Raw genomic sequence first — 26,089 nt, forward strand, 5'->3', positions numbered from 1 at the left:
CCAGACACGCTGCCCAGAAAGGAGTTACTTCAAGATGTACGTGAACTAGGAGATGTTAGACTACCGGCAGTACATGCGTATTGCGACATGTGTCAAGCAGACTTACAGCTTTTGTAGCATCGAGAATAGCTTGAGCAGCGGTATGCAGGGACATGGGCCCGCCTGGCAAGGACTTCAAGCAAGACTCCGTGGCCACTTTCAGCAAGCTGACTGCCGTGTCGGCCTCGTTGCAGCCTGTCTCCAGCAAACCTGCGGACGCACCCTATACAGTATAGGCAAGGGCATCGTGTACACCGTGGCACAACACACCGTGGCACAACACACCAACAAGCACATGGCATGCAGCTGATCATATGATACCGTATTTTCATTGCTGTTGTTAGGTGTAATTTATCTTACTTTGAAACTCGGGTATTGAGCCAATAATAAAAGTAGAAAGGAAAAGAACATAAGGACATATCGTCCAGTGACAATCGACATTCTTTGTTCCGTTGGGACTGTAGCTTGTGCTCGTTTTCGTTGCGCTTGCCTTCCCCTCTTTGGTCTTTCCATAACCTTGAACCTTCCAAGTTGGAAGGCTGTCGGTTAGCGTTACGGGAATGTGTTGAAGCTAGGTGTCAGGACGTCGAATGTCTCAGTACTCTGTCAGTTTTGTGCCTAGTTGTTGCACTTTCTGACTGTATATAGTATCTAGTTACAGTGGTGGAGAGTTACTCTTAACTCGTTACCATATGTCCTTTTCCTTTCTACTTTTATCTTACTTTGGTTTTCTTATAAGATTTCATTTTTTCTTTGTTTTGTTCAGTAGTACAACGAAGATTCCTGATGAGTGTTGTACTAAAACTTGTTCGAATCCATTTATTGTTCTCTTCACCATCCGGCCTTCTTACTTTCATCACCGTTTTTGCACTTAGTTCCACATTTTGATATTGCACGAATAAAGTTTCCATGTCGATCCCGCTTGGCCTATTGGTTGCGGTCATAACATTGTTGTCTCCTCGATGTCTCTTTTCATGTTTTTTTTGTTGTTGACTTTTTGACTTGCTGATGTTTATCTCTCTCAATTCTTTGCCCAACGTATTGCTGCCTTAGTTATTTTTTGCTACATTCCCTGTAAGAGACCATGAAGAGAAGGGAACGAACACGTTTGGTTCTAAAATTTCCTAGTGTTCATGATTTGGACTGGTGTGGATTGCGCAGATGCGTGTACTACATTGATGTATTGATTATGCAGACTAATAACCGCGAAAGGCCGCCTCGTCGGACTTTCAAGTTGCCCAGTAGGTGTGACGTGTACAAACCTCGCACTATAATAACTCATGTGCTGATTCCGACATTAGTCACACAGTTACAGACTGCATACTGGACTGGGAGGTGGTAACCTTCTGGAAACATCCAACATCTACAGGCCCGGGTATACTGGAGCCAGCAGGCCAGATAGAGTGTTGCATTTGATGGTAGTGTGAGACTGAGTAGTGCTGATGTACTGAGCGCCATTCTGTTCAACAAGACCAGTCCCATGACTAATGATATGGTTCCCGGATGCTAATGTGTACATCTGATGGGACAATGCAACCAATAGACTAACCATACTGTGACGCTCGTACTGTATGGATTGCAACTGGGACTAGCATGGTGAGCGGCACACTGGTGTACCACTTGCATAACCAGCTTAGCGGCACAGTGACGAGTACAAGTACAATTACTGACCATTGAACGACTACATGCACAGAAAATGACAGTATACATGTACTTCTGATATTATGAGACTTCGCTACCAGAGTGTGATGGGAATGTTTGTACCTAATGCCCCCCCCCCCCCCCCCCAGGCCCCTGCTCACGGTGACCTGATCAGCATCCTTAGCATCTTACCTGTGCCTCGACTTCTGCAGCAAGCGTGCGGCCAGCATTGCTCAGTGCCAAGACTGCTTGTTGCAAGCCTTGCGATGCTGCACTCAGTAAAGACGGTATCTGTGGTGTTGCCTGGGGTTGTTGGTGCTCTACATGCTGACATGTTGCTAGCAGTCGGGATACCTAGACAATGCAGTGGAGCGGTATATTCACATGTACATAGTACATAGTACATCGAGATGTACGAAAGACTAAGAATAGTGGAGCCAAACCATAGTGCAGTACATGTACTTCACTCAGGGCTTGTGATGTGCCACGCAATACGCCGGCTCGTGCTTGGATGGCACTCACTCACATACATGCAGCCTATTGCTCTTCAAGAGTGTGATGTCCTACACTCCTACCGGCCAGTGGACTCACACCGGGTGGCTGACTGCGTGGCAAGTTACCTGGAAAACAGCCCTCCTGACGGGCACACTGGGTACTGGCCACGCACTCTGCACCAATATAACAATGCTAGCGTTGAGCCGCCTAACCCGCCCCCTACCATAGTACTATCAATCCAACACCCGAAGCATGGCACCACACCACAAAACCACTGCCCCCCCCCCCCCCCCTAACACACACATTCCTCTTTGCATAAATAGTGGCATGGCCAACAGCATCTTCATGTTGCCTGATGATTGCACAGCATCAAACTTGGAGTTGCAACAAGCTAGCCTTGTGCCCTTGTTGTTCTGTGCGTGCCAAGGCATTCGCATGCAACACACATGTACTGATGATTGAAGATGTCCTCAGATGCCAGCCATCGTCAACTGGCTATCTTCATTGGACTGTGGTGGCGTCACAGTATGTCTCATTGACATTGGCTACCATTCCCGTCTGAATGTGGCTCAGTAATGAAAAAATAATAATTATTATGAATATCATTCCTCTCTCACGAACCACACCTTTCTGCCAAATCATGTGTGTGCAAATAGAGCGCGTCTGATGTAGCGTTATGATCAGCTGTTGCCTGAAAGGCTGGAGTGGAGCCCTTACCTGCACAGCAATGGTGTGAAGTACGGACTGAACACTTCTTGTTTCTACCTCCGCGTCCTCCATCATCAATGGTGATAGCGGTTCAGTTCAGTCCCTCCTCCGCCTCGCTGCTCAACTGGTCACAGTGGTCAGTGCAGTGGTGTGAGGACGTATGCGCGACAACCTTTGAGTTTGAGCAGACCGCTACAGCCTGGACAAGCAGAGTGCTGCAGCCTTACCTACAGCGCGATGGCAATGTTGGTTCGCGGCTTCAATTTGTTTTCCAGGCAGTTTTGTAAAATTTACTCCGTCTTTGCAGACTTGGCGCGACGATCGCGACTAGTGTCAGTAGTAGTGAACTAGTTCCGCGGTCCGCGATCCGGTGCATGAACTGTAGAATAATTATTTTTATGGTTTGTTGTAGTAGGCCTTTTTGTGCTTTACTGCCTTTAGTCTTAGAAGTAAGTTACAAGTAAGTTTACACAGACTCAGTGCTAGGTTCAGAATCGTCAGTGCTACGTACTACTAAGGGGCCGGCCGTCCGCAAATATCGAACTTTTTTCACCAAACGAATTATTTTAGTTTAGACCCAACCCCTCCCTCCCTCCCCCTCAGAACGTAAAAATTGTTGACATATACATGCATATACAACAAAACCCGCAAGTGTGTAACTGCTCCTATGTACATGTACATGTATCGAACTTTTCTGAAACGAAATTGGTCAACCCCCTCCCACCCCATAACGAAATTATTTCGTTTCGTGAAAAAAGTTCGATAATTGTGGACGACCCCTAAGTACTAGTCTAGTACTGAGTACTAGTACTGAGTACTAGTACTGAGTACTAGTAGTAGTAGTAGCCAGTATTACTATGCGCGACTCTGTGCTTGTGCCATGGCAGTTGTGGTCACCGCCCTCGATCCAGACGAGATAAGAGAACATAATGCATGGAGATCTCAGATCTGCATACCGTCCAGATGCAATGCATGATAAGTGATAACCATGGTTACGTACAATGAACATGAGGATGCCACTACCAGGGAGTCGTAAAATACCACTCCCTGGCCACTACAAGTACAACACGCTACAGCACTAGCACTGGTGACCATGGTGACCATACCGAGCAGATCTGGAGAGTGGAGTGGAAGTGAGTATCACGACTACTCCGTTTTTCTTTCCTTCCAGTTGCATCTTCCTTTCTGCTCTGTTTTACCTTTCTCCTTTCGTTTGTCCCTCCTGATAGGAGTCTGGGACACGTGGTTAGGCTTTCCCCAAATCGGCCGGCCGAAAAAGCCCAAAACGAGACTATCGAAAAATCGCTAAACCTTTCGCAGATTTTGGAGTGTTCCTTGGAGAGTCGCCGAAAATCTACCAAATATTGTTGCAAAGTGCGTTTAGGAACGAATGGTGTTGCTGCAAGCATGACCGCTCGAGCTCTCTACTTCAGTACTTGTAGTACTAGTGCGTTCAGGTCGTGTGACTCGTGTCCTTTGACCTCCTCTCAAACAAACATTTGCCACTGGGAAAATCGTTACTAGTAAAATCCCCAAACCGGCCGGCCGAACAATTTGCCGAAAACGACACTTATCGAAAGATTGCTAAGCTACAGTAGATAAGCTTTTTGCCGATTTTCGAGGGTTCCTTTGAGAATCGCCGACAATCTACCAAATCTTCCAACATCTCATCAATTTTGAAGCCAATATGCCAACAATTCTTTTAGCCGATTTTCCAAAATATTCCAATTTTGCAGACGATTTTGAACAAGCAGCTGATTTTGAAGCCAGTTGCGAGCGTGGTGCCAGCTCGTGGCTGTCGTGCCTGCCCATCGCTGCACACGGCTTCAGCCTCGACAGGAGGTCATTCCAGGATGCTCTTGCTGCACGCTACGGATGGCCTGTTCTTGGTATCCCTGACACTTGCTTGTATGCTGTGCCTTTCACCTCCGACCATGCCATGATATGCAGACGTGACGGCTTCCCCATCATCCGCCACAACCATGTCCGGGACTACATTGCCGGCCTTCTTGGCAGAGTGTGCAATGCTGTGGAGACAGAGCCTGTTCTTCAACCCCTTGCTGGTGAAGCTCTTCCAAGGGCCGCCAACACTGCCCTCAGGCCAGACTGGATGTCAAGGGGAGGGGCCTCTGGTCCAGGCAAGAGGATGCATTTTTTGATATAAGAGTTTTCTATCCCTGCGCGTCCTCTTACATGACTAAGTCCCTCTCTGCGATCTACAGATGGCACGAGGAGCAGAAGAAAGCGGCTTATGGTGAGCGGATCCGGCGGGTGGAGAGGGGCAGCTTCTCTCCATTGGTGTTCTCCTCTGTCGGGGGGGGGGGGGGGGCTGGCGGCGAGGCCCGGGATGTGTTGAAACGTCTCGGAATTCGCCTGGCAGCGGTAACCGGAGATTCGTATAGCGTCCTGGTGATGACATGTATTTAGAACACATGTCTATAATTATGCTCAATTCATGTGCAAGGTTGATTGTTATCCCTTGCACGCATTACCTGTGCCCTTTCCTGTTTTATTTCATCTCATAATAATATTGCTGAAATTATGACTCTACTACAGTCAACTTCGCTAATAACGACTGCGGATATAATGACAATTCGCGAATAACGACAGAATTTCGATGCCCAGAGCAAAGTCCCATCTAACTGTAGCACATATAATGAGACTTCGGGTATAATGACACTTCGCGAATAAGGACACCTTTCTCATTAGGCCTTGACGGATTATGCTAATATTTTCGTGAAATTATGCTTGTCGCATTGCTGAAAAAATTGCAGAATTATGCTATTTTTATGCTAAAAGTTATCATATTATGCCGCATTATGCTCACATATGCTGCTAATGTACATGTACATGTATAATGATGGTTCTGTGCAAAATAACAGGGATTTTTTTGTATAGGGCGTTGTACTGTAGTAGCAAAAGTTTAACGGAGTCTATGCACCGTCCGACCTACAATTGTAGCTACGACCGTCACTGATTGTAGTGGACTGGACATGTTATCAAGGGAGTCGTAAGCCTACATGTATGACTTCCTGGTGCATCTACTTGTACCGTAGTTGTACTTGTAGAACATGTACAACTCTATGGAATTTGATGCAAACAGGCGGATTATTCCATTATTTATGCAATTTGTATGCAATTTGCCTCGAATTATGCGATTATTCGATTTTGGTAGGAATTATGCGAAAAATTATGCTAGCATAATCCGTCAAGGCCTATTTCTCATGCCCCGCCGAGTGTCGCTATTCGCAAAGTTGACTGTACATTCTAGTACTGCTGCGCACACATGGTACAGGTAGCCTATACATAATAAGTATTATAATAGGCTAAACATACGGGGCGGAGACGGATGTACATGTACATGATCTGACCATGATGACTACATCAGTACAGTCATGTACTGTAGTAATAAATTTTTTTAATTATTATTATAACCATAACTACACGTGCACATGCACTTGCCACATACAGCACAGAGCATGCTGATAGTGATAGACTATTAGTGTACAAGTAATAATCACTATGACAGTATGACTATGAGTATGAAAGGCTCATACTCGTAGTCTGTGACTCATACTCATAAGTCATAGTGATAGTAATAATTACACTATCAGCGCAGCAATGACAGCTAGCGCAATAGCATGCTCTGTGCTGTATGTGGCACGTGCATGTGCACGACGTGAGATCTGATTCACTGGACACTGATGCAGTGATGCGTCATTTTTTGGTTCATTCGACTGCGTCGCTAGTGTGCAGCCCGGCTAGCTCAGTCGGTAGAGCATGAGACTCTTAATCTCAGGGTCGTGGGTTCGAGCCCCACGTTGGGCGCATTCTTTTTTTTTGAACTTTTTCCCGAGCTTACTCTGTACTCAGATCACCAGAATGATGATAATCAGTTTGACAACACTTGCATCCAGTTCAGGTCTTTTTTCTTTTGTTTTCTTCTTGCACCATCCTACACCACTGGTAACTGGCTTGTTATGTGTGCCTGGCTCTGCATCTGGGGCAGACGACAGTCATGTCGGCAGTCAGTACAATGTCACTACTACTACTACTACTAGTACTGCCTGGCACTGGCCTGCTGGGCCAGACCAGGACGGCAGGAGGAAGCCCAGACTAGACTGTGTGTATGACTGTATGTGTGGGCATGTGTGGGTTATGTGGTGTGCGGCAGGGAGGTTTTTACTTTTTTCTTTGTAGCACTCCCTGGTGTGTACTATCTGTGCTTGAAAAATGATGTGAGTGATTTGCCATCCTGACTGTCAGGCAGATGGACCTGCCTGCTGTCACCAGTGCCAGTGCCAGTGGTCACCACTGCCACTACTGTCTGATCATAATCATTCTCGAGCTCCAGCCAGTCCAGGTCTAGTTGGTTGTAGATATGCGGTGTCAATTCCAGATCGTAATAACAACCCACACTCTTTAGTTCACGAATCACTCACCGTCACTCCAGCCAGGGGGTCGTATAAGCCTCCCCTGCTCATGTAATGCAGGCAATCCCAACTCCAGTCGGGGCATCAGTTGACCGCCATCGCGTTCACAGCAGTGCAGTACTGCCCTGTTTCAAGTAATAGTTTCCTTTGCTTTGCAATTATTTGAAAGGCAGGATAGCAGAACTTGAGAAGACTGAATGTCATGTAGTTTGTATACGGTTCATCGTACATGATTGTAATAGACTACACAGTACTCGTACGTCCCACATTTTCGGCATGCCAACTTGTACAAACTAGTAAATGGACACGACTGTCCTTGTCAACAGGTTCGAAGGATTGATCAAAGAAGGGTCTCTTGTTTCCTTCAGATGAGGTGAATATCATTGCCCTTCACACAGTTGATAGATAGCGACCAACGAATGGACACTCAGTGAAGATTGTTCTCAACCGCGGAGGTCATGGCAGAATCAGTAAGTTTGTAACCCAAAATTATTATATTTCCGTCCGATTGGATTGGCTTGTCTGAGCTGAGCCCGTGAGGGTTCGTATGCTTGAGAGTAAAGGATTTGAAATTAATAATACATGATCGACTCCAGGAGCAGCATGGACCAGTTGTGCATCAACACCCCCGGTTGAGCAGTTACTTGCGATGATTATACCAGTAGATTACATGGCGTGGCGATGTACACGTGATTATGATTCCAAATTTGTCATACTTGTTACCCATTGTAACAAACAGCTATACCTTTCTGAGTTTCGAACTCTAGAATTATTCAAGTAGACTGTACACTATCAGCTCTGTAATAACATCATGGAAGATACCTGTACTCTTTGCTGTAATGTAATTAGTTACCTGGTATCAGTCGTCGATATCCTATGAGACAGCTTGGATAGAAATGTAGTGCCGTGGATCTACACATGTGAGGCATGTAATATTTAGGGTATTGCTACTCAGTGTTGAGTTGGACATCCGATTCACAAACTCGTATTAGATGTTGGTGAAAGGTGACATATGTGCACACATGTTCTTCTCAGTGCTTGTTGGTGTGTCACATGGCTGTCTCTGTTCTTATCGGCAGGAAACAACAATATCGGTGTTGGATTCTGCTCCAACAGCAGCTGCGCCAGGAGATGAGAGCGGGTCTCTTGCAACTTCTGACAGTGCAGCCTGCATGTTTGAAGCTAGCAGTTCACAAGCTAAATACAATGAGGACAGTGAGTCGTATGACAATGATGATGACAATGATGATGACAATGATGATGACAGTGATGATGATGACAGTGATGATGATGATGATGATGACGATGACGATGATGATACATCGTCCAGTGACGACGACTGCAATACAGGCTTCCCAGACACGTCTGAGAGTGACGACGATGATGATGCCAGCAGCCTGCCACGTCAGTCAAGATCGCCCGTCTTCAGCCGATTCGATGAAAGTGTTATGCGAGAGCGCTACATCGAGACGATAGAAGAGGTTTGTGAATGCGAGCACAGCCACTGTCACCTCTGGAAGGAGAGGGCCGTTTCGGAAGCTGTCAAAGACAAAGAGGAAGATATGGAGTTCACCATCAGTGAACTGAAAAGAAGATTGGAGGAAGTCGAAAAGCAAGTAAAACGGAAAGACTGCCTTCTGGGAGAGCGAGTTCTCTCCCAGAAGAGGCTTGAGCGACAAGTTGACAATCTCAAATCAGAGCTGGGAAAGTTGAAGAGTTTATCACCTAGCGCCCTGTCTTCGCCATCAGCTTCTTGCCTATCTCTATCATGCCTCAGTGCTATGGAGCGTGACACAGAACAAGCGACCAATGATGAGTTACTGCACGTTGCCTCCGAATGCACTAGCAGTGGTGAGCCAACAGACAGTAGCATTGACCTTTCTACCTTGAAGCAAGAGAGGCAGCAGTTGAGTTTGAAACTGCAGCTTCAGAAACTCGCTTTAGAGTCTAGCTCGGCCAGCATTCAGCAGCTGCAGTCGTCCAATGCGGAGTTTGAGCGGAAATTAAACGATGCGTGTGCTGAGTTAGAGGGGCTGAAGCAAGAAGCCCGACTTGCGTCAAACGAGCATCAGACGGTGCATGATGATGCCTGTGGGTTACCGACGAAGGTGGGAAGCAGTGATGCTGAGACCCAATGCCAACCGACAGCATGCATCCAATGTGATCATAGTCGACATCTGCTGGTGACTGAACAGACGCAAGCTTTCGAGGCTGTTTCAGACATTCTTCGAATGATGCAAGATGGTGACAGTGCTGAGTGTGAAGTGCTTATAGCTAAGCTACACTGCAATCTGGCTACCAAACTTCAAACATCACCGCCCCCTCCGCCCCCTGTATCACCTATAGTAGCTAGCACCAGTCCATGTGTACGATGTCGGCAAGCACTGGTAACAGTAACCGCAGTAGAGAATGGATTTCATTGTGACAGGCCAGCCTCTGGGGAGACCGTTGCTACAAAGTAAGTATATTTGCCAAGTAATTGCTTTACAAGCTCCATCGTCAAAACTGAGCGCAAAATACGGAGAAGAAAAACATGCAAAACATGCTGCAAAGATGATCAGGAAGGAAAATCCTGGAATCAGATCCTGTCTGGTCAGTCAGTGTCAGCTATTGTGCTGCTGTCTGGCCATGTGGAAATATAGCTGGGACGAAAGAAGTCTGATCCGTCAACAACGTACGCAGGGATGGCGCTGCATCATGGCCGAAGAAGGAGCTCTGGTTTGGTCTCGCGGCTGCTTAGCGCCAGGTGCCATCTCTCTAAGCGCACCGGGGGGCTGGAGTTTTTTGGGCCCAGCTTCGCAAGCTTTGTTATGCATGTGCTTGCGTTTGCAGAAAGTAATACAGTACAGTCAAACCTCATTAGGACGAACACTGATAAGGCGAACTTTCCATTAGTACAATCCATAATTAAATATGATGTGGATATCAATTTTTTGTCGCATCTGGAAAAGAAGAACTCCGGATAAGACAAACAAACTTGTTCAATCCCTTGAAGTTTGTCCTAACGAGGTTTGACTGTATTACTATAATTATTATCTGTCTCTTCCATGGAGTTCTTGTATGTATTTGCTTTCTGTCTGGCTTCTTGAACAGGCAAACATCTCTGCTGGAGTCTATACTGAGTAAGGACTCGGCCATCTTTGAAGAGGAGCGCTCGCTTGCAAAGGCTAACAAGCAGCAGTCCGGTGTCTTACTCACATTGCGACGAGAAAAGGAGGACTTACTGCTTCAGTTACGACAGCTTGTGAGTCATACATGTAATTATATGTACTATCGTATTCAAAATTAGAGCATCGCTGGTCATAAGCGAGGATCCCTGGTTCGAGTCCTGGTGGTGACAGCAAATCTTTCTTCAGATTTTCCTGTTTGCAATTCCCTCAAACTAATGAAAATTTACTTCAAGTACCGGTGGCCTTTTTTCGTTCATGTTCAGGTTCATGTATGTACAAGTAGAGAGGTTCTGCTATACGTGAAACGTAGAGAAATCACGTAGAGAGCAGGTGTCTGGGTTAGAGTCTACGGCTTCGCGTGTTTTGGGTCCAGATTTCTACGCGTAGATGAGGTTCTCTACGTTGTGGCTCACGCAAAGAAAATTGCGTACGGATCTGCTGGGTATCATTCGAGTGCAGGCAGAAAACTGCCAAATATTATTATTATTATTATGAACAGTTTCGCGTACTTGAGGACCAGCCTCTTTCCGCCTCTGTGTTCCTGAGCAATAGAAGGAGAGAGACAAAACTATACTATTATGATGATGACAAGGGAAGACATGGACTGCAAGGTACGGTTTACAAATCGACAATAAGCAAATAGCACTGAGAAGGATGGGCAACTTCTGTTTCGTCAGTGTTCACTGTGCGTTTTTTACGACGGCCTTCCACACTTGCCTGTCGGATGCCTTCTGCCGGAGGCTCTGCAGATGCGGGCTCCTCTTGAGTGGCGTTTGTCTGTGGACGCAGTCTTGCTGGATCTGGGTGACTAAAGTAGTCAGAGACTGCCAAATATGGAAGGGGAAAATCCCAGTACACACTCCACGTGACTTCTCTACGTGAAACGACGTTACGTAGAGCAGAACAGGATTTCTTTACGCTGCGGGAACGCGAAGAGAGTTCGCGTGATTCTTTGCGTCGCGTTCCCAAAACGTAGAGAAGAACCTCACTATTGTGTGTGCAATCCGGAAGAATGTGTACGTAGCTGGAGGCTAGGCTATATGCGCACTGACCATGGCCTTGCAGCCATGTGTATGCATGTGCTACACACTATTACAGATTCTAGTACAGCCTGGGTTCAGGAAATGCACTCCCTTTTCCATGTGTATGGATCTATCCAACCAAAAAAGGGATCATATCTGCACAGGGTAGGCCAGGGTACTAGTATACCGCTATGTGTACACCAGGGAGTACTAAAAAACCTTTTTAGTACGCCCTGCTGTACACCCTGGTACACATTGGTCAGTTTAGTGTATGACCTTTGTACTGCACATTGATATGGTACAGTACCAGCAACAATGGCCGAGCATTGCTACTGGTACAGGAGGAATCCTGATAATTCGAACCTCGAAATGCCAGGAAAAAACTTCTAATTAAGCGGGATTCACAGAAGCTTTTTTGCGATGCGACACGCGATGCGACAGGCGCGAAACCGGGAAAACCCCAAATCGCAGCCTTGTCGCACCCCACGCAACTGCCGCAACTCAGCCATCGCAGAAGTTGAGCTTGGCTCAACTTTTGCGATGCGATGCGACAAGCGATTTTGACCTTTTCTACAGCAAAGTTGTACAAAGGTTCAAGAGTTGCCTTTAAATTTGTACAAGTTGTATCAAACCGCGCGAATATCATGGTGACGTAGCCAAATCAGCAAGATGTTGTCGCATCACTGACTTCTTCTGTGAATGGTATTTCGCGAGTTCGCATCGCACGCGTCCGTCGCAGATCGCGTCGCATCGCAAAAAAGCTTCTGTGAATCCCGCTTTAGCCGGACATTCTAATTATCCAAACATGAACCCACAACACAATATGTATATCAAAATGCTCTCATGGTCACGCAGAGTTGCGCTATGGACCTTAGACACCGATTTCACGGATACTGAACTGACTGGTACAGCCTGCTCATGCAAACTGTACTGACCAGTACAGTGTACAGTGAACTTCGAATTACACTTTGCTAACTTCGAATTATCAGCACAAATCGCACACATTTTCTATGTAAGTGGAATCCGTGGAACTTCGAATTAACCGGATATGTCTGGTTCGAGGTTCGAATTATCAGAAAAATTTATGTGGGAATCGTATTGACAGAAACGAGTCCTGGAAAAACTTCGAATTAAGCGGGATGTTCGAATTAAGCCAAATTCGAATTATCAGGATTCCACCTGCATACACCATGCACTGAAATTGTACTCCTCTTTCTGTGGTCTATGAAATAATTGACTGGAAGACCCCGTGCTTCTTTCTACCGTGGCTACTACTGTATTTCCCCGATTACCGTAAAGTACCGTTGATCCGCCCACCACGCCATGTCGCTTCCCAGCTGGGTTTTCGGCAGGGGGCGGGGATTAGATCAAGGCTGTGAAGTGCAGTACGATGTACAACAACGTCGAGGATCAGACTCGATGTGCTGGATTGTGCACATTTTCATCCTGGATTGGCACGTATTGGTGTACAGCAGTGCATGCGTCGGTTAAACATCGTATTTCGTTGTATACGCCGAAGTCGCTTCACAGGTGGAAAATCGACAGGGGGCGGATCAACAGTACTTTACGGCATAAGTCGCACACCCATTTTCAGGTTTGAGCAATATTGATTTGATATATTGACTTCAGCAGTAAGTCACACTCAATTGTAAGTCGCACCCCTTTTTTACCCTTGAATTTTAGTGTAAAAAGGTGCGACTTATATTCGGGGAAATACGGTATTTCTTCCACTCCCTACCTAACGTTAGTTGGCATGCAGCATGCCTCTGGACCCCTTGTTGGATGAAATGCAGTCATGTTTTGAATGATCGTGCACCCCTTGATGGATGACATAGTCCTGTATCACATGACCATTGGACCAAGCTGACATTTTATTGTTGCACAAGTTGGTGTGTCACTTTCTCGTTGCTGTAAGAATTGAAAGTGTAACGAGTCTAAAGTTTAACGATTTGCAATTTTGTCACACTTTTAATAATAATAGTGGGCACAAAGTTTAACGACCCTGCCATTACACGCCCATCTTATATTCCTCTACTAAGAAATAGCATACTAGTAACGTTTCTTAGATTTTATTCTCGTTAGATCGTTAGACTTTGTGCCCCGATAGAGATTCAACTCTTACAGTGTCTGTGTAAATTTGGTTTGTTTGTCCGTCCTGCTAGGTTACAAGGCATGCAGCGCCTTCGCCGTCAAATAGTCCCATAGCAGTTAGGACTTCCAAGTCTAGAACCCTAGCTGCTGATGCTGCAATGTCACCTGAGGCGGTATGTAGCATTTGTCCTACTCTATCTCCTGACAGCTAGCTGTTTCGACCTTGTTTAGGTGTCATGAGCAGAGCTCAGAGTCACTGGTCCACCTGATCGTAATGTGCTCTAGTGAACAACAAATCTTATTTTTAAATATCAGCAAACAGCATCAAAGTCCCAGTGCTCTAGCTGCGAGAGACACAGCAGGCTTTGCACGAGCATAGCATATTTTCGGCGATACTGGCCGAGGCCCATAGTAGCCAGTTTGCGCCATGCCCTAAATAATTGAATTCTCACCCAATTTGAAAAAAATCCCTGCAAACGCCCTGAAACGATGTGGCGTTTGTTTGTGACAGGTGGTAGTTAAAAGACCGGCCCCAAATCAGAAAATTCCACTATCATTTTTCTTACGTTTCTGTATAATTATGAACCAGCCCTGCATGCGTCTTGTACTTGTGCTACCTTTCAAAGTGGGCCTTGCATGGGTGTGTGTGTGTGTGGGTATGTGGGTACGCAGGCACCTGAATTGTTGTGCATCGTGCTACGATGTTTTTTTGGCCAGCGCTTCTACTTCTTCTCTCTGTGTTTCTGTTCCTGCGTCTTGGCTGCAATACAGATCGCAGCCAAGGTCAAATCTTTACAGTCTAGTCGGCAATTTCTCCTCGACACTATCAAGTCATCTCTGGACACCCTTGCAGCCAGTAAACCGTCAACCCAAGCAGCACAGGCGCACCACCACGATGAGAAGATGGCAGAGGAGGTAGGTTGTCATTGCTAGTTCACAGGCTCAGTATCTCTGCACCATTTACTCAGTATGTGCGCTCCTGCGAAAATACAGGAATGGATCAAATCACCGCATCACCAAGGTGATAATAGGAAATTTGCATGCATGTTCAACTGTTCACCTTTTGTACATGTACAACAAGCGGCAATGCGCAACAGGAATTACCTTTGTGATACGGTGAAATAGCCAATTAACCTGGTGTGAGATGAAGGAAAGGTCACTATTACCTCAACAAACACTGTATGTGCCATGGGCATGGACTCTTTCTTCATTAGTTGCAGACTCGGGGTTTATGTTCCCTTGCTTGTAAAAATCTCATCAACTAAAAAAACCTTTTGCTTCAAGGCATGGTCGTTATCGCACCTTGCATTGCGAAAGTTGAGCCAAGCTCAGCTTCTGTGTGAAACTAGGTGATACGATTGCATGTGCTGTGCGCGATGCCATCATGGCTGCAATCAGGTTTTCCGATTTAAATCTGTGGCATATAATAATGTAATAGACTCCATGGGGTATGGGGTGGACAAGGTCAAGCAATCATCTAAATCTTTACAGAAGTTCTAAATCTACTAGACCATCGCACATAGTTAGATAACAAAATAACATCTCTTTGTTATTATAACTGGCATGCTTCCCATGTGTCTGCTCTCTGCACAGCTCCTTGATACGCTGGAAGATGAGGAGAGAAAGCTTGATGCTGTACAGGTGTACAGCCAATCTCTAAGCAAGCTATCTACTGGTGTGAATTGAGAGAGAGACTGGTGAGAGACAGAGAGAGACTGGCGAGAGACTGAGAGATGTACTACTGATACACACCAGAGTAAGGCAGGTCACTCCGTGCATGGTGCATGGGGTTTGTCTCGCTGGTGTGGAGTGGCGTTGTCATTGGCGAGTTTACTAAATGTTGCGCTTGCCGCCCAGCTATTTTGTTACTCCCTGAAACTGTTTGAATACTACCTTAACCTCGGTGGCTGTTTAACCTGAGTGTTGTGCAACATGTTTTACTCATCCTTGGTCTCAAGTTGAACCTGGCTGGACCAGTATGCTGTCGCTGTTCTGGTTGCTGGAGTTCAGTGGGCGGGCATCATTCTATGCCGGCGTACAGACATTCTATGCCGGCGTACAGACATTCTATGCCGGCGTACAGACCTGCACTACACTGTACTACACTGTACTACACTGTACTACATCATGTCTACAATGCCAGTGTACCTACACGGTAAGATTCTGACCATTGCCTAATGTTGCATGGACACACACACACACACACACACACACACACACACACACACATACACACACACACACACACACACACACACACACACACACACACCCCTAGAGGCTGTAGTCAAACCTGTTTTATCAGTCAGTGCCACTTTTAAGAATATTTTTGGGGCTATCTATTTTTTAATTCTCTTTTTTTAACACATGCCGACTATCCGCATCATTTCTATAACACGTGATGATTTAAACCTGGCCTATTTCTATAAGTCAATAACGATTGAAACCTGGCCTATTCTGAAACCACATTCATTTTTAGCGATCTTTCATTGCTCACCGCTCATTTTTATGGTGATTTTAGTTTTCTATTTTTTTTAACTAACAAAGCTCTTTTTTTAACTGTGATACGGGAACCTACGATCAATACTGTGGCCCAATCACTGTTGTTCAGCTTGCTCACGCTGTTCAAGATATTTGATTTTCCACTCTTGTTGTGGGCTAGTGTAATTGCCAGCACCGTAAGGTGGTACAAGTACATGAATAAGGCTGTTGAACCCAGTGGCGCTTTCATGCATTCCTTGTTAAGTTTCGTGGGTAGCATCCTCGCCCAGCCGAGAACCGTAAAAACGTGTCGTGTATAGGGTGCTGGACTTACGCTTTTCGTCGTTCCCACCAGGGAGTAGTACATTGTACTACTCCCTGGTTCCCATAGGGATTTGTACAGGAACATCACGAAATCGTGGATTTGTACGTAGTGCGAAGCGGCCTAAAAAATCTATGGTGTTACGCTGGGGAAAGTACTCATTTTCATTGCATATGAATGAAGGGTGGAGCAAGATCAGTAGGAACTAACGTTATAATAGAACACTTTGTATCTGATTTACTTGCAGTTATTGTATTTTGTGATAGTGTTGCATCGTGGGCGGTACGGTACTGTCGGGACTAACAATTATTGTTATCAATTACTAGTCATTACTGGTTTGGGGAGTACTTTGAAGTACTAGTAAGTCTTCTTATTCGGAGCAGTGTTGCTTTACTAATTACACATGCAGCTGAGATTACGCTCCCATTGTAGTATCTTCCTATCAGAATACGTAGCACGCCTGGGGTCATTCCTGATGGTCACAGGTACACCATACCAAGCTGGGCAGAATCGACTGAAAATACCTGGGTACGGTGCTGCTCTGATTGGCCAAATGCTGGCAACGACCTGACAACAGGCACGTGGTGCATGGCATGTATGAAAGTGATGAAATCGGAACTGGTCCAGGGCGCCAGTTTCGCACTTTGGGTCGGGTGAGCGCACCTGTACGTGCACTCGAAACAGGTACAGATTCTTGAATTGATTGTGCGGATCGCGGATGCCATCCATAAAAATATATATTTATATATTTTTGTATGCAATTTTGCCATGTAAGGACATTTCGCCACACAGTCAATTCCATACTGAAGGGGGTCTTTGACATGTACGTCATGTACTTGGGGCTAAAACTGACGTAACAGAAGTGGCACTGATGGAAAGGGGCACTGTGTCACAGGTCACTAATGTTGATCGTTTAGACTTCAGAGTAGGCCCACTGCGGCATCATACACAGTGTAAGACATAAGCAGGCAGCTGTCAGGGCTCAGGGCGCTTTATATCCAGCAATCCTATCAGCGGATGAACTATGTCTTTCCAAACCTTACACCGGCGCCCTAGCTCTGTCGGTGTCACAAGGCGCACTCCATCATTACCAAGGTCTAGCTCTTTCCTTGGTGCCGGCAACTCTTGCTTAGTGATGGATGCCACCTTCTGTTGGAATGATGTGCTACGGGTTGGATGCAGACGAAAAGAAAGAGAGAAACAGACATCGTTAGGCCGAGTTATTTATTATCAGATGATTTCATATCACTTAGGCTGAAACGTAGTATGTGGTAACGATCTGGCGGCTGCGAAAGGGGTGACTTGGTAAGCTTGATGCTGCATGTATGCACTTAGACTGGAATGCCGAAGGCTGCGAATCATTTTTACTTCAACCCGCTGAGATAATACTACTTGTGCTGATCTGAGGTGACACCGAGCTACATGTAATCATCATGACATGTATGTATCCACTTGTATCTCAGTGTACCAGGATTCTACTTAGAAACAACATCTGTAGGACTGGGATGGGGGGGGGGGGGGGGGGGGGAAGAGGTGCCAAACAGCTCAGACTCGCAGGAATTCCCAGGTCATTACATGGCATTTACAACTAATGCACACCAACTACACTGTGTGTGTGTGCTCTCCACTAGTCCGGCGGACACTGCTCAACACAATACAATACAAAAGTCTCACCTGTCCTTGGTAAAGGCTGTCCACAGGTCCATAACCTGCTCGCTAAAGGCAATACTGGCATTATCGAAATCAATGTCATCGTAGTTGTAGATCGATACAGTCTTCTGCATCATTGGTGCTCCAAACACAAAGTCGAGCTCAGCAGTGTGTGCTGCACCGGCCCAAGCTGGAAATCGGCCATCTTGCCACGAGAAGCAGTAGCTGTACACAACATTGCCAGGCCGTTGGTCCAATGCATGTGCCATGTCGTACGCAGGGCATGCGAACATGGTGTCACTCCACAGTGTGATCACCTGGCTTAATATAGTCTTGGATAACTGCTGCTGCTGCTGCTGTTGGTCAGACAGATTATCATTCTCATCACTCTGGCTGTAAGCATCATTCAGAATGGTTTGAAGCACGGCAGACACTGGCTTGGGGAACTGCATGCTGAAAGGGTGCTGTTGAGGCTGAGCCAAGGACAGGCGGTCACCCATGAATTCAGACCACGTTGACGCAGTCATGCCGTGTTCCACGAGCTTTGCGAACCCCGCCAGTCTCAGAACAAATAATGACATTTCATGCTTGGTGCGACCGATGACTACTGGGAAGTCCATATGTGAGAGTGAGTCCATCAGAACGTCGGGTGGCTTTTCAATTGTTAATCTATCAATTATCGGAGATGCGAAAACCACTTCTGCGGTTGGTAGTGCATATGCCTTGTCCAAGTTCTGCAGCAATCTGTTTTGTCCCTCCATGACCTCACTCGCTGTTTTATTGCGCAAACAAGCATTGCGCTTCTGGAGCGTCTGCTGTTTGCAGTCGAGAAAAGCGGACAGTTGCTGAGTGTCCCATTCGGCCCTCTCCGTGGATCTCCAAGCCCACGGTGCATTGGGTGTTCCACTTTGTAAGATTGCACCCCTGATCATATCCCTGGGCAGCAGGTCTTTGCCAAGCAACATCCAGCCGACGAGTGCACCGCCAGCTGACTCACCAAACAAAGTCACCTTCTTTGGATCGCCGCCAAACGCGGCAATGTTACGCTGTATCCAGTGCAACGCTGCTGAGATATCCGTCAGAGCAAAGTTTGCCAATGTTGGTGAATCATTGTGACCCGCACTATTATCACTGTTGTTAGATTGCTGTGCAGTGTTCGAATCCAGTCTCAAGAAGCCAAGAACACCGAGTCTATAGTTGACGGTAACGACAAGAACGTTGCCTGCAGATAATGCAGTTCCATCGTACAGAGATCCAACTCCATGATTGAATGAACCGCCATGTACCCACACCATAACCGGAACAAGCTCGCCGGATGAGTCGTCACTGTGTTCGGGAGCATGCTGAGCCATGCGGTGGATATTCAGTACCAAGCAATCCTCGGTGGACAGTGGCGTGTATCCACGGTCCACCATTGGTTTATGCACCCTGTTGGATGCTTGTACACAATACTTACTGGGCTTTCTTGCATCGACAGGCTCGTGCCAGGCCAGCACCTCCCGTGCACCTTGCCACCTTCCAGCTGTGGCGTATGGCACGTCGTAGAATGAGTCAAACATTTCGCCCACCCGCTCGCCAGATACAAGACCGCTCGGGCACCGAACCTCCACGGAGTTTGCCCGTATCGCCTTGGAAGACCCCTGCATATCAGCCAGCAGGGCATTAGCTACTCGCTTGCTCCACCTAGTACTGTGGGCAGCCACCGGCTCGTGGGAGTGTCCAGGGTCATCCAGGGCGACAAACAGGATAGCCAAGACTGCTGTCCCTACGCCAAGGAACGCCACGAAATATCCATTCATACTCACCGCTTCAAAGGCTTTCTTGCATGCAGTAGTTGCTAGCGGTAGAGGTATTTTCTACCCATCAAACACCAGCTGTGTAGCCGCCCCAGTGAGCCACACACCATTAGGATTTAGGGGGCGGTAACGACCGTTTGTCACTCAAAATAATAATTATGTAGCTGAACATCACAAGCCTTCCGCGGATCCGCTTATCGCAGAGAAAAACGAAGTACAGACTGTGTAAACCAGGGAGTTGTATTTTACTACTCCCTGGTGTAAACCATCGATCGTGATCAGTAGCCAAAAGGCAAAATATGGTCATGCATGGTAAAGGCATATGCACAAGGCAAAGAAAATCAATTTTGCAAATTTAATTATTTGGTGACAGTTCCCCCCCAAAATGAAGCATAGAATCTGATGCTGGCTGCACACTCTGGTTTGTATACTCTTTTATTTGAGTCTTGGTCTTGCAGTATAAATAATAATCATAGCCAAGACGCGTGTGTGTGTGTGTGTGTGTGTATGTGCGTGGATGGAATAGTGACGGTCAATTCTTCAGCCTTGCAAGCTGTTGAATGGTGTAATCCCAGCACACCGCTGCTATGGCTTCTGCTGTAGCATCGCTATAATCGCCTCCGGCGATGGGTGTCAAAAAGACTCAAAGGGTCAAAAAGTGCGAACTTATGAGATGCTCCCTTACTAGATCAGGGAGTACGACGTGACTGTATATACAAAAATGTTGGCGCTGCACACTTTCGGCATTTCACGATTTTGGACATTTCGGCAGTGATTTATTGTCGGCACAGGATACTAGTACATCACCAAAGCCGATGTGAAACATTTCATCAGCAGTCATTCGGCACCGGCCCAAAACGCCTGGATAATGCTGATGAAATGTTTCACATCGGCTTTGGTGATGTATTACATGTAGTATCCTGTGCCGAAAATACATCACTGCCGAAATGTCCAAAATCGTGAAATGCCGAAAGTGTGCAGCGCCAACATTTTCGTATATACATGTAGTACAGTGTACTCCCTGATCTAGCCTAAGCCAAGGTACTGACTCCAAACTAGACCAAAGCGAAGTGCAGTAAAGGCTTTGCATGTAGAAAATCAGGTACAGAATGAGATGTCTGCTGCACAGAAACTATCACATATGCTCAGTGCCTGGGCCTGAAGAAACATATAAAAAATCCATAGGTCAAAAGAAACTAGCATAAAACTGGTAATCCTATGTGTCTTGTGTACGAAACTTAGGAGAAATGATACTAATCACAAAGAGTCAAGCCGTGGCGAAATTGGCACAAAAGGTACACCAAGGACATAGCATAGCATCGAGGCGCATAAAGCGCCAAAAGGAAGTGGACATCACCGAAAAATGGCATGTGTTAAACCAGGCAAACTCTTACACCACACACCTGTGTACGCGCTGCGGGCATGTGTGGCGGCAAACTTACGCAGTACGCATTGCATGCATGCTGCCAGACTGGCCACTCAATCTCATTGTAACACGCACAGCGGCCCTGTACTAGGTACGGTGCGCTACGTGAGTAGCGGCGGTGGCACATGTACTATGCACACTAGCACACTAGAAACACTATAAACAGTATGAACACACAAATACAGCTAGAAACTAAGCACTAGTAGCAGCTGAGCTAAAACAGATATAAAAGGGAGCCGGTGATGGTACAGTACACCCATCCGGCAGCGAGGAAGAGACGTAGAAGATCTGTTAAATAAAGTCTTCAAGAGGGAGGCATATTTCGCCCTTTGCCAACATGGTTATTAATTTTAAAGTCACTTTGCTTACGGTTGATAAGATGGCAATGAGCTGTTCTGTGTATTGTCCTCGACTTCAGCGAGTAAATTTAGCATAGCGTTTTCACTGGTACTGAGCGTACTTGCCATTTGGTTACGATGGGTTTGGCTGTAGGGCTTGAAGCGTAATAGATTTATAGCACCTGCGACCACTGCACACGCAGCCGCGGACACCACCAAGTAGAAGCTGGTATCGAAGCGCAGATCCTCGTACCCGCTGATCCGCGAGATGTTGCTCGTGCACCAGAACCACAAGCTGCAGCCCATCACACTGCACAGGACTGCAAACACCAGCGCAAGAGGAATCACACAAGACAGCAAGGAACACCATCACTTCTACTGTACATGCTAGTTCAACACTTTAACACCTTTTCAAGTTGTAATGAGACGGACAAGGTGGGAGTCGTGCATGGATGGAAGAGCAACTGGCCAACAGAGACCCTGCCCTGCCGTTACCCAAATACATCACAGCAATACACATGACAAACATACAATTGAAGCTGCCTGGAACCATGTTGTCATGAATGGGTATTGCTACCAGGTAAGCACAAACAAGAGGACATAACCCCCAAGAGCGTCCAACTGCCTGCACATTCCTTTCCAGAGCTGCGATGACAGAGATTCTCAAATATAAATTGGCATGGTTCAATACCGGCACGTAAATATAAGTATTGACACAATTTGGCGCAGGCCTGAAAAATAGGTTGTGACTTATAAAAGGGGACATACGGTAGATTGCGCGAGAGAAGATGCGCAAAGACACAAGCAGAGAATTGTAGCTAACCCAGATTCGAGTACAACTCTGCGTACCTATCATACCCGGGTGCACTGGTTTGTCACATGATGCGAGTCACACTTCTTATAACCCATACACTTGTAATACGTGATAGGCTTGAGTAATACATGTATGGGCATTTGTGTACACTCACACAGTACATTGTATCCACGAGTTACACATCCGTGCTATTTTTTAAAAGTTAGGGTTGGTTCACATAAGCAAAATCAGCGCCGGGAAGCAGCGGCGGTGAGCCAGCTCCCGGTTCGTCCCACATACGGTTCGAGTACCAAGTCCACTACAAAGTAGTACAGAATGTGCCCAAAATGCCCCAAATGCTACGACAGGTTTACCAATTGAAGCTTGAATTCTTTGTTTCTTCAGTAGTTCAAGGTCTTTCGGTGATGGCCACTCGGTGCTACCTTTTACTGGAGATCATGAAACTACTTCTACACCTATTATTACAGTCTAGTAAGCGGTGGTGTAGAAATTATGCGTGCAAACGTTGATGAAGTCACTAGAACTTGCCAATGTATCTTCCGTATTTTTTTATTGGTTTCGATTGTATTTGTCTGATAAGTTACACAACAGTCAAGCAGATCATCCGACAAGGACGGGTTGAAGTAACTACAAGAATGGCAAACGGTCCTCATCATTAGCTTCAATTTAGGACGAAATTTTGACAAAGTCTGGGTCCCGGCACCGGCGATGACTGGTGCGAACGGTTCACAAACCACTTTTGGTCAAATTTGTACGGGATCGGTGCTGGGGCAAATGGCAAGAGTTGAGCACTGCCCAACTTTGCCGGCGATCCCTTGCGATTTTTACCACATGATTTCGTTACGATTGCACTCTTTCATATCATCGCAATGCGCCGGGAGTGGTTGCAAGAAGCCCACCGCCTGTGACTCTTGGCGATGTGTGAACCAACCCTTATGCCACTTTGTCCCCAGGAGATTGCAGATCATCCGAGAAGGACGGGTTGAAGCAACTACAAGAGTGGCAAACGGTCCTCATCATTAGCTTCAATTTGGGACGACATTTTGACAAAGTCTGGGTCCCGGCACCGGCGATGACTGGTTCGAACGGTTCACAAACCACTTTTGGTCAAATTTGTACGGGATCGGTGCTGGGGCAGATGGCAAGAGTTGGGCACTGCCCAACTTTGCCGGCGATCCCTTGCGATTTTTACCGTATGATTTTGTTACGATTGCACTCGTTCATATCATCGCAATGCGCCGGGAGTGGTTGCAAGAAGCCCACCGCCGGTGACTCTCGGCGCGTACCGGCGATGCGTGAACCAACCCTTATGCCACTTTGTCCCCAGGAGATTGCGCAATTGATGGAGAGTAGATAGTATGCGCGCTATGTAGTAGTACTCTCGGTGCTTTATGTATAAGTAAAATGCTTGCTCAGAAATTGCAAGGAAAGCCTTGATAACCATTTTTCACCTGGACGCTAAGGGAATAAGATCAGACGTGTACTGTCTACTGAGCCTGACCAGCAAAGTCCACTGTCTCAGCTCACACTTACCCCCCAGGATATTTCCAATCGCATTGTGCCGCATACACGCCAATCGCTGGCGCGGATAGCCTGAGCTGAGGATGAACGCCATTAGCAGCCAAACCGAGGACAGCAAACAACAGAACACGGTCGCAGCCACCAAGTATTTGTTCTCTGTGTTGGAGCTGAACGGTTCTACAAGCAAAGTAGGTGACACAAGCAAAAGCATAACCACACAGAATTACACATCCTGCTGAGGGTGATAAATTATACAGGGTTCTAGCCAAAGGAGGGTGGGGTGCAGCTCTCTCTCTCTCTCTCTCTCTCTCTCTCTCTCTCTCTCTCTCTCTCCCCCCTCCCCACACACTACTACTACTGACAGCTGCCAGAAATGGCCACGCCGCTCCCCGAAGGGAGGTACTGTCAGAGATGCACACACACACACACACACACACACACCTCAGACATGCCCATCGCGGGAGCGATGATAGCGAACAGCTATGTTTTTTTTAGACATAGCAACTTGTGCTGGGATTACACCATTCAACAGCTTGCAAGGCTGATGAATTGACCGCCACTATTTTTAGCCTGGTATCCACCACACAGCTGTTTGAAGTGACTTTTTATGGCCAGTGAATCCCTATTTTTCATTTTTCCATTTTTTCTTTTTTTCTTTTTTTCTTTTTCTACACACCACACCACATACTCCGGCATACACTGGCTGTTGGTAACCACCCAGGAGAATGAAAGAAAAGTCAGGAAGAGTCTGAGAAAGAGAAGAAAGACGTGTGTGACCATAATCGTCGGGAATCGAACCCGCAACCTATCGATTGGAAATCGCTGCACATACCACTGCACCATATGGGACACACACACAGACACACACACAGACACACACACATTCTCTCACTCACCCACCCACACACGCAGGCGTGTATGCAGGGGGGTTTCCCGTTGCCTGGAAACCCCCCAAATGTTCGAAACGAGCAACGCTTTTGGGCATATTTTGGTAGGGCACGATCGATCTGGCAAGAATGCAAAACTTCAACAGATCGTAACTCAGTCAAATCTCGCTGAAATCCAACGATCCAAATATCCAGGTTGAATAGAAAACTCTCAGCTGTCGGTTGAAACAATTTGCGACGCGCTGCGAGCAATGTCTCTTGAGATAAATCGTTCGTGAGTTGAGCCGCGATCTCGCAATTTCAAAAGCGCGCAGTGCGACTCGAGTATCGAGAATTTGAGATTTGTTGTCACGCGTACGCGGACTTGCTCAAATTTGCAGAGGCTTCACTTGTGATATTTTCAAGAGTACACAGCAAAAAAATCGAAACTCTGCGATCAAGAAAAACGAAATCGCTGGAGCAGGACGCGTTTGGGCCTTTGGCCCAGTTTGGGGCATTTTTTCGCACCGTCGCTGCACTCTACAGCTATAGCAGATAGCGCTGGATATGTACATGGCTGTACTGTGTCCTGGCTATCATGGTCGACCTCATTCTCTCCAGGGTACCTTTCCACTTCCAGGAAGCCTAAGATAATGAAGAAGATTGAGTGAGTAGAACTGAAGTTATGATCCAAAGAACACGAAAAAATGCATAATTTTGAAAATTTCCTAGGGCTCTTTAGAAATACAAATACAAAATACAAAGGGTTAAAACGAGTCATTGTTTGCGATTCGGTTGGAAACCCCCCTAGAGGTGACCCTGCGTACACGCCTGCACACGTGCACATACACACGTCCACACACACACACTCTCTCTCTCTCTCTCACACACACACACACACATACACACTCTCTCTCTCTGTCTCTCTCTCTCTCTCACACACACACACACACACACACACACACACACACACACACACACACCTCACACACACACACACACACACACATTCTCTCACTCACCCGCACACACACATGCATTCACATACACACGTGCACACATACATATGCACACACTCTCTCTCTCTCTCTCACACACACACCATGTCCCATGTATACGCCCGTCGCAAGAGAAGCACGCAAATCTGCAAATGCACTGGATGTGCACCCACAGATTTTCTCTTATAGCAACGATAGCGAACAAGATCTGAATGAGACAGATCAAGACTAGCGCCAGATAACTGTCTAATCCACACAACTGGCGAAGCCATGTGAAT

The 26,089-nt window shown here is 46.5% G+C and overlaps 4 protein-coding genes and 1 non-coding gene across 5 annotated transcripts in view; 2 read left to right on the plus strand and 3 right to left on the minus strand.

The window, feature by feature from the left end:
• The window catches only part of LOC135806313 (uncharacterized), a 29,842-nt gene extending 26,606 nt beyond the window's left edge, over positions 1-3,236 (minus strand). Inside the window, exons 1-3 of the mRNA XM_065320482.1 lie at positions 2,893-3,236; positions 1,873-2,034; positions 107-262 (exon numbers count right to left, since the gene is read on the minus strand). Coding sequence (XP_065176554.1) covers positions 107-262; positions 1,873-2,034; positions 2,893-2,958 — 384 coding nt within the window. The 5' untranslated portion in view covers positions 2,959-3,236. The remainder of the gene's footprint in view (positions 1-106; positions 263-1,872; positions 2,035-2,892) is intronic.
• A 3,402-nt stretch (positions 3,237-6,638) lies between these two features.
• Positions 6,639-6,711, plus strand: Trnak-cuu (transfer RNA lysine (anticodon CUU)). The gene has a single exon. It is a non-coding gene; the product is annotated as a tRNA-Lys (tRNA).
• A 362-nt stretch (positions 6,712-7,073) lies between these two features.
• On the plus strand, positions 7,074-16,329 carry LOC135806315 (aspartic and glutamic acid-rich protein-like). The gene is made up of 6 exons (XM_065320484.1): positions 7,074-7,786; positions 8,396-9,774; positions 10,410-10,560; positions 13,671-13,772; positions 14,371-14,514; positions 15,193-16,329. Exons 1-6 carry the CDS (start codon positions 7,775-7,777, stop codon positions 15,283-15,285), a joined length of 1,881 nt encoding a protein of 626 aa, XP_065176556.1. The 5' UTR covers positions 7,074-7,774; the 3' UTR covers positions 15,286-16,329.
• Positions 16,330-16,902: 573 nt separating this feature from the next.
• Positions 16,903-20,118, minus strand: LOC135806314 (cholinesterase-like). The gene is made up of 2 exons (XM_065320483.1): positions 18,077-20,118; positions 16,903-17,567 (listed from the first exon to the last, which is right to left on the minus strand). Exons 1-2 carry the CDS (start codon positions 19,849-19,851, stop codon positions 17,378-17,380), a joined length of 1,965 nt encoding a protein of 654 aa, XP_065176555.1. The 5' UTR covers positions 19,852-20,118; the 3' UTR covers positions 16,903-17,377.
• An 801-nt stretch (positions 20,119-20,919) lies between these two features.
• LOC135806316 (transmembrane protein 127-like) overlaps positions 20,920-26,089 on the minus strand; it is a 6,254-nt gene continuing 1,084 nt past the window's right edge. Inside the window, exons 2-3 of the mRNA XM_065320485.1 lie at positions 23,960-24,124; positions 20,920-21,932 (exon numbers count right to left, since the gene is read on the minus strand). Of these exons, the coding sequence (XP_065176557.1) occupies positions 21,640-21,932; positions 23,960-24,124 (458 nt within the window). The 3' untranslated portion in view covers positions 20,920-21,639. The remainder of the gene's footprint in view (positions 21,933-23,959; positions 24,125-26,089) is intronic.

The sequence above is a fragment of the Sycon ciliatum genome, chromosome 1, assembly GCF_964019385.1.
Source record: "Sycon ciliatum chromosome 1, ocSycCili1.1, whole genome shotgun sequence".
In the NCBI taxonomy this organism is placed as follows: Eukaryota; Metazoa; Porifera; class Calcarea; order Leucosolenida; family Sycettidae; genus Sycon; species Sycon ciliatum.